The sequence below is a fragment of the Austrofundulus limnaeus genome, unplaced genomic scaffold (assembly GCF_001266775.1).
Source record: "Austrofundulus limnaeus strain Quisiro unplaced genomic scaffold, Austrofundulus_limnaeus-1.0 Scaffold295, whole genome shotgun sequence".
In the NCBI taxonomy this organism is placed as follows: Eukaryota; Metazoa; Chordata; class Actinopteri; order Cyprinodontiformes; family Rivulidae; genus Austrofundulus; species Austrofundulus limnaeus.
This window is the reverse complement of record NW_013952697.1, coordinates 49,275-56,982: the sequence shown is the minus strand read 5'-3', so window position 1 is coordinate 56,982 and position 7,708 is coordinate 49,275. Positions and strand designations below refer to the sequence as shown.

The 7,708-nt window shown below is 42.7% G+C and overlaps 2 protein-coding genes across 5 annotated transcripts in view; one reads left to right on the top strand and one right to left on the bottom strand.

The window, feature by feature from the left end:
* The window catches only part of fancl (FA complementation group L), a 52,416-nt gene extending 50,427 nt beyond the window's left edge, over nucleotides 1-1,989 (top strand). For 2 of the 3 annotated variants that reach the window (XM_014021493.1, XM_014021494.1), the window contains 3 exons: nucleotides 831-947; nucleotides 1,719-1,790; nucleotides 1,897-1,989. In XM_014021493.1, coding sequence (XP_013876947.1) covers nucleotides 831-947; nucleotides 1,719-1,790; nucleotides 1,897-1,932 — 225 coding nt within the window. In that variant the 3' untranslated portion in view covers nucleotides 1,933-1,989. Of the gene's footprint in view, nucleotides 1-830; nucleotides 948-1,718; nucleotides 1,791-1,896 lie in introns of those variants that run through there. The other variant, XM_014021495.1, reaches the window with a different exon arrangement.
* The window catches only part of vrk2 (VRK serine/threonine kinase 2), a 45,653-nt gene continuing 39,907 nt past the window's right edge, over nucleotides 1,963-7,708 (bottom strand). Inside the window, exons 12-14 of one of the 2 annotated variants that reach the window (XM_014021491.1) lie at nucleotides 5,982-6,125; nucleotides 2,481-2,642; nucleotides 1,963-2,323 (exon numbers count right to left, since the gene is read on the bottom strand). In XM_014021491.1, coding sequence (XP_013876945.1) covers nucleotides 1,982-2,323; nucleotides 2,481-2,642; nucleotides 5,982-6,125 — 648 coding nt within the window. In that variant the 3' untranslated portion in view covers nucleotides 1,963-1,981. Of the gene's footprint in view, nucleotides 2,643-5,981; nucleotides 6,126-7,708 lie in introns of both variants that reach the window. The other variant, XM_014021492.1, reaches the window with a different exon arrangement.

The following is a 7,708-nucleotide window of genomic DNA, read 5'->3' as shown; positions in this document are numbered from 1 at the left end:
ATATTATATATGGGCATTTTTTTCTAAAACTAAACTTCTGTTTGGACACAGGCATAGGCGCCTGCCTAACAATGTGGATCAGCATTTTTTTGAAGTTGCAAAGTAAACTTGTTTTTTTCTCCTTTTTGTGACTTTCAAACACGTTATCACTCCCTGGAATAAGATAAAAGTGTTAATGATTTTCATCTTCCTTTCACCATTACAAACCATAAACTCTGGGTTCGATCCCTGGTTCGGACTTGGGGTCTTTCTGTGCGGAGACTGCATGTTCTCCTCGTGCTTGTATGGGTTTTCTTCAGGTGCTTCCGTTTCTCCCACACCCCAAAAACACGTACAATAGGTTGCTTTCAGGCCACCCTTGAAAAAGAGATCTGGGATCTCAATGGGATTTGCCTGGTTAAATAACGGTAAATAAATAAAAAAACATAATAAAAACAAATCGCTACATTACCCTCTTCTGTTCACTCTGGTGCTTTAGCACACTGGTAGCTGCTAGTGAGAGTTCAGCTGTGGAGTAGACATTTTACCCTAAAATAAATTTAGCTTTCTTTTGCAAATTCTGTGGCTAAACAAAATAAAAAGGCTTCCATTGGTGAAGCCTGGGTCTCAGGTCTCCTGCTTGTAAATGCTCTGTAATATCCACTGGTCATGCTCCTCCACTTCATAACATAATCAGCTGCAGGGCACGACAATATAACCTTTTTGTGTTTTCACAAAATACGTTCATGTGTGGATGACCCCAGAGATTTACAGCAGCTCTGATATTTATATGGATAGTGTGTAAACCAAACATGCTGGACATTTATTTGTGTGTGTGTGTGTGTGTTTAGAGTTTCAACACGGAGTGTGGCATCTGTTACTCGTATCGTCTTGAAGCGGCTGTCCCAGATCAAGTGTGTAACGACCCTCGCTGTGGTCAGCCGTTCCATCAGGCCTGTCTCTATGAGGTATTCTCTCAGTTACACACACACACACACACACACACACACACACACACACACTTTAACATTGTGTTGACTTCCATTCATGTAGTATAACCATCACCTAGACTTAAGCCTTTGCCCTGTTAGCACCAAATTTTGGCCTCCATGAGGTTAAAGGAGTTCCTGATGTTACTTCCTGTTTGAGAAAGCATCACTGCCAGCTCATCATGGATTGAACTGGAACTGTTGTTTTTGATTGTTGTTTGATTTGGTTGGGGGGTGTTTGCTTTGAATGTCCACTCCTCCACAGTGCAGGGAGGACAGTCACAGCAACATTTGTAATCCTAGTTTAAAGCAACAGTCCAGGTGTTTTTGAACTCCCTGGTATGATGTTTAACCACATTACCACCAAACTGTCATTCAAATACACTCTAAAGTTTCTGTTCTCCAGGTGAGCGTCAGAGCTTTTCTTAAACTAATTCACCACCTAATGTACGTTTGTAAAACAGTGTAGAATAAACAGAAACAGACATGTGTTTTTATTTCTTTCAATTCATTAAATTAACTCTGTTCAAAATTATAAAGTCAGCACAAAATATTTACTAAAATACTGATACGTAACATCCTGCAGCTCTTCACACAACTGTTGGGGTTTGTTTCTGAAACTGTTTATGTGGGAAAAAAGATTATTATGTAAATAATATCAGCACTGGCTGAGCTCCATCTTGTGACTCCAACTGATCTGATCCAGAGTGCTGGAAGAAGAGTTGAAGTTTGTGTTTTCACTCTTTGCAGTGGCTGCGAGTGCTCCCCTCCAGCAGGCAGAGCTTCAGCCTTTTGTTTGGAGAGTGTCCCTACTGCAGTAAGGTACCACTGACTCACTGACTGACTGACTGACACACACACACACTCACACACCTGTCGTCTGAGTGTTTTACAGATGTTCAGAGTAAACTCATTTCTTCTGTTTCAGCCCATCACAGTGAAAATGGCGACCCAGAAGTCCTGAGAGGCTCCCTTCAGTCAGACATCTACTTCCTGCTGATAACTCACAAACTTTATTTAAATGGGTTTAAAAACAATTTGGCAAACTCAAAACCAGCCAACAGAACAAGAAAGACCCACATGTAGACTAAACAGGACCCCTGTACCGCTTCCTGTCTCAGATTGTCAGGACCAGAACCGCCAGAACCAGCTCTGTGCAGCCAACCGTTCTGACTGTGGTCTGCTCTGACAGGAAGTGGTCCATCATCCAGACCCCCTCTGGTCTTTGTGTATGTTTGCCCGTTGCTCTGGGTCCATGCTTGTTGTCTCCTGTGTGGGTCAGGTTGGGACTCCTGGATCCTGCAGGTCACAGTCTTCTCTTCTGTTGTCCTGCCAGTCCTTATGGGTCTAGTTCTCTGTTAAAATTTAATGTGTGCTTCTTATAAAACTCACGATATGAACAAAAAGAAACGGTTTGAATGTGTATATTTTCATCTTCACAACCAGACCAAGTGTAGAACAAAATGCTTGGAGTTGAGAAAAAGAACCCGACGGAATCTTCTGGACTCACACCTGTTTGGACAGAGCGTCTTGGCTGATGGGAGGACCCCTCAGATAGCAGGCTGGAACAGGTCGAGGTCGGACTTCCTCCTTTTCCTCCTTGCTGTCGTCCTCTTCAGACGCTGGTGCAGAGCTCAGCCTCAGTGATCGTCTGACTGCAGGGAAAACCTCATCCTGATAAATAAAACCAGGACAAACAGACTCAACCTGAAGGATCAAATCCAACCTGGTTCCACTTCTGATTCAGTTTTTCCTTAATCAGCTGCTCTGCTGGCTGTCTCCTGCAGAACACTCTGACCACACCTCAAAGTCATTTACTGGAACTCAAAGTAACAGAACTGTAATGTTTTTTTAAAAACTAAATATGTATATTCAGCAGCCCTGAGCCAAGTGAGTTAAGTACTTTGTACTTAACTCAAAATTCTTTGCAGAGCAGCTGCAGTTCAGTCAGATTGGATGGAGAGCATCTGAACATCAGATCCTTTTCAGTCATTTCTCTCAGTACAACACACAGTTTGTATATGGGGCACATGCGCCTGGCTGAAGCCACCTCTAATCACGTCTTTAAACCGGTGACGTGGTGATGTTGAACGTCGGGTGACAGGCTCCGCCTTCACCCTATAAGTTCGGAGTCACCAGCGTCATTACTCAGTTCTATCGTCCTTCACCTCGCGATAGTCACCTCTAAACCTGAGCTCACATAGCTGCTGCTAGTTAGCTCAGCTTCTAAGGTTCTTATGCTGTGTTCACACCGAACACGATTTCAGCTTCAAAATCGCAGCCAACGCTGAAGTTTGAAGCTTGTGCACTTTGAGGTCAGACGCAGGACAGCTCTTGAAGCGCTGCACGGCAGACCCTCCCCGCCCCTCCCTCCTCTGTCGGGCTCTGTTTAATGTCAGACGAGGAAGTGGCTTTGCTTTATTTACAGAGAGCAAGAGCATGTCACGTTCATCAGATAATTAATTCATAATTAATTCACCAGATAATTCAGAGTAGAGGCTCACAGCTCGCTTTCAGGACTATTTTTCCAGTCTGATGAGTCGCTGCCACACATTGCTGTGGATCAGGACACGACTGCAGGCACTCATTTCAGCTAAAGAGCTGCAAAAGTTCAGATTTTCTAACTTCAGCGATTTGTGCCTCAGCGCGTCGAACGCTCAGATCGTTCAAATCATTCAAATCGCGCTGCTCTAATCGTGCTGGAGGCGCCGCAGAACTTCCCGACGCTGCTTGAAGCGCGTCCACCATAGACTTTGTATGTAAACCTGCTGCTCCTGACGCTGAAATCGCGTTCGGTGTGAACGCACCATTAGGCTAGCTTTACTGGTGCTAACCGCGTTACCTGCTGGTTCGTGTGTCTGCTGCTCAACGCTAATTAAGTGACCTTTATTTTCTGCTGAAAATCTGTTTTGTGGTTCACRAWGAGCACAAAACCACCTTCGAAGAAGCCAAAGTCTTCTGTTCGCCCCTGTCCTCAGGGGTGCGGCTTTAAGCTTCATGAGAAGGACCAGCATGAGGCCTGCCTGGCCTGCCTAGGAATCATTCACGCTCGACGGGCGCTTGTGGAGCCCGAGTCCTGCCGGGCCTGTGCCGGACTTTCGCGTCCGACACTGGAGAGGAGAGTGAAATTCCTGGAGAAAACGCTGGAAGAAACTGCTGTTTTCTGACAAGACAACTGTGTTGTACTGAGTGAAATGACTGAAAAGGAACGTAAGGTTATGAATATAACCACGGTTCCTTGAAGGAATGGAACGAAGTACAACACCTTGTTGGCCCCGCATCACAAAGGCTCGGTGAAGGGCGGTATCTAACTGAGTAATGACGCTGGTGACTCCTAACTTATAGGGTGAAGGCGGAGCCTGTCACCCGACGTTCAACGTCACCGGTCTAAAGGCGTGATTAGAGGTGGCTTCAGCCAGGCGCGCGAGGGCGCGTGTCCCATATACAACTGTGTGTTGTACTTCATTCCATTCCTTCAAGGAACCGTGGTTATATTCATAACCTTTCGTTTTCAAGTCCTGATCCAGAGTGTCAGTTCAGTTTAGGTCTGGACTTCAGTTCTTCACTCATATAAATATGTTTGGATCTGAATCAGTCGTGTTCAAACATAGAAAAGGTCACAGAAATTAAATTTTTTAATGAAAATTTTTAATTATTTTTTGTGAAAAGACAAATACGCTAACGTGGTGGGAAAATTTTTTAAAATTGTATGTTTAAAGATGTCGAACTTCTTAAAACAGATTTCAGTTCTCTTCATTTGTTAGCTTTTTGTTTTGTTGTCTTCAAAAACAGTTTGTAAAAAGGGGCTGAGGGATCTGGTGGTAGACTAGTGAAATGAATCTTTAGTTGGCTTCTAGTTTGAATCTGACAGGAGAGTTTTTCTAATATCTTCTAGATAAAACAGTGGTTGAAAAAACATGGCTGAAGGAACATTAATAATTAAAATGATTGTCCCCTAATGGTGTTGAATAAATCAACATCCATATTTTTCTTCAGAAAGGCTTTATACCTAAGTACCTGAGTTTTATGAATGGTTACCCAAAAGTCTAGTTTTGGTCAAAGTCTGTAAAGGTTTGTCGTCCTTTTTACTATAAAACTAATAACAGTGATTAATTAAAGATGGAAAACTTGGTTTTCTGTTAATCCCAAAAATGATTAATACATCATACCTTAAATCAGAGGTGCCCACACATTTTCCACGAGGGGGCCAAAATGAAAATATCCATGGCTGCGGGCCAAATGCAGTTATATAATACATGAAATACAAATACTTTTTGAAGTTAAGTCCTTTATTTTTAACGATTAAGCTATGCAATGGCCCTCTTTTGTTTTAGTCTGTGCACTTGGAGAAAGTCTGCCGTACGCTCAAGTAGCAAAGGCTCATGGGACATATCATGAATTGATAAAATATGAGTTTTTGTGGCCTTTTAAAGTGCAAATCTACATGCAGGATTAAATCTGATCTAAATATTTCTTGTTGTCATTTCATGTTTCTTGTTTAATCCTAATAAATCAAAGATATGTCAGCACCATGACTGAAAACTACCTTCACTACAGTCCTTTTATATAATCATTTGACCAATGGAAATACTTTGTTTCTACCTATAGGATAACAGGTTACAACCTTGTAACTTTGGCAACTGTTGGTGGGCCAAATCAAACGGCATGGTGAGCCAAATTTGGTCCGCGGGCCCCACTTTGGGCTCCTCTGCTTTAAATTTTCAAAAAGCACCTTTTACCTTTCCTGGTGTGGCCAGTCCAAACAACATCAGATTACAACATACAACTCTGTACCATGAATCCACTGCTGCACCCATTATAATGAGAAACCAGCATCTCTACACGTCTTCTGCAGGTTCAAAGACCTCATTACCACAAGAAATGGGGATCCCACAGTATTTCAATACATCCCCCAGAACATTATCAAGACCCCATAAAGACCATCTGGGTCCTTAATTCCTTTAATGAAGCGAGATGGTTCAGTGGAAGGAGGCCTTACTGACGACAGCTTACCGGCTGTGATGGAGGTTTGGTGATGGGTGGACCTCTGATGTAGCGAGCTTGCACTGGTTTGGTTTTTCTCCTGTCAGAGTCCACGTCGTCCACCTCTGCAGGCCTCAGCTTGGCTTTAGTCCCTCCTCTGGCTGCTCCTGCCTTCTGTTGACCAAATAAATACTTTTTAAAAACAGCTTGAGAAATGAGGGGTCTGAGTTTTATCTCTAATATTCCAGTAAATTCAACAGTACCTATCTCCTCATGAAAACCCAGTTCAGAACTTTTAAAGAAAGACTTTAAATCAAAGTGTCCTTCAGTAGAAAACTGTGATCACCCATAAAACAGTCCTAATTATCCCACAGTGATGGTAAATGACTGGAAGAACGTTCAGTGGCCTTTATCTGCTGGCATTTTGTCTCCACTGAACCGTCAGTAAACGGCCTCTTGTGTTTAACGAGGGATCAAACTGGGCTGCACTTTAACACTTTAACATGGAAATGCAACAACACAAGGAGATGAGAGCAAATCACCAGCATAATTACAGACACCCGGAGCAGGCAGAGTGAGTCATCAGCTCCTTCAGACCAGGATTGAGAGAGGCCGATCGCTGGACCCCCTGGGTCAAGATGAAGACTGGCAGTCGTCCTCCAGCTTTAGACCTGTTCAGCTTCAACTGACGAGCTCGTTTCAGGGAAGGTTAATCCTCCCTTCACTGCTGGAGTCAAGACATTTTACACAGGAAGCAGAGTGCTTTGCGACCAACACTCAATGTTTTTATGTTTCAACATGTTTCTGTCCTTATTCAGTCCTAAATTTGAATAAAAAAATTAACACTTCCGTTTAGCAACAACCAAAACTCATGATGCCGTGTCCTTTACAAAAACTGAAGCAATCGATTTGCAGATGGGACAGATTTGAGGACAGATAAAGGCGATCAGAGGGTTTGTTTTTTCCCCTGAAGTGTGGACTCCAGCAGGAAGAAAACCTGTGCAGTGACGTGTACTGCAGTGGGAGGAGTTTGCCGGGAGCTTGGCGTGATGTGTCTCGGACTTTGAAAGGAGTGTGCGAAAACAAACACCAAACCACATGACTGTGTGTCAACTGTTCGGCTTCAGATGGAGCATGTAGAGGCCCAGTGACCTCAGGAGTGAACATCACAGCTGATTCACCCCCAAGGTGTCACTGCAACATTCAGAGATTTCAAAATCCTAAGTGCTCCATTTCAAGCTGTTAAAGGTTAAAGCTGACATGATTGGGTACAGCTGGTTCAGATAGAGTCCTGCTGTTCTTAAAGAAAAAAAATCACCCATAATAAAATTACTTTGCTTGCTGTGTTGCTGTTTTGTTCTGCTTTCCATCTTCAGACTCCTAAATGGAATTTCTTATGTTTTTTTTTTGATAATTTTATAAAATTAAGCACACTCTTGTTTCAGTAGCAAAAGATCTTCTGTCTTTGACCATATTAGGATAAAAGGGCCAATATTGTGCATTTCTCAGGCCTTTAGTTTAATTTAATACCAAAATCAAGTAACTACAGTGGGGAAAATAAGTAGTTAGTCACCAATTGTGCAAGTTCTCCCACTTAAAAAGATGAGAGAGTCCTGTAATTGACATCATAGGTAGACCTCAACTATGAGAGACAAAATGTGAAAAAAAATTTGAGAAAATCATTTTGTCTGACTTTGAAAGAATTTTTTTGCAAATAATGGTGGAAAATAAGTATTTGGTCACCTACAAACAAGCAA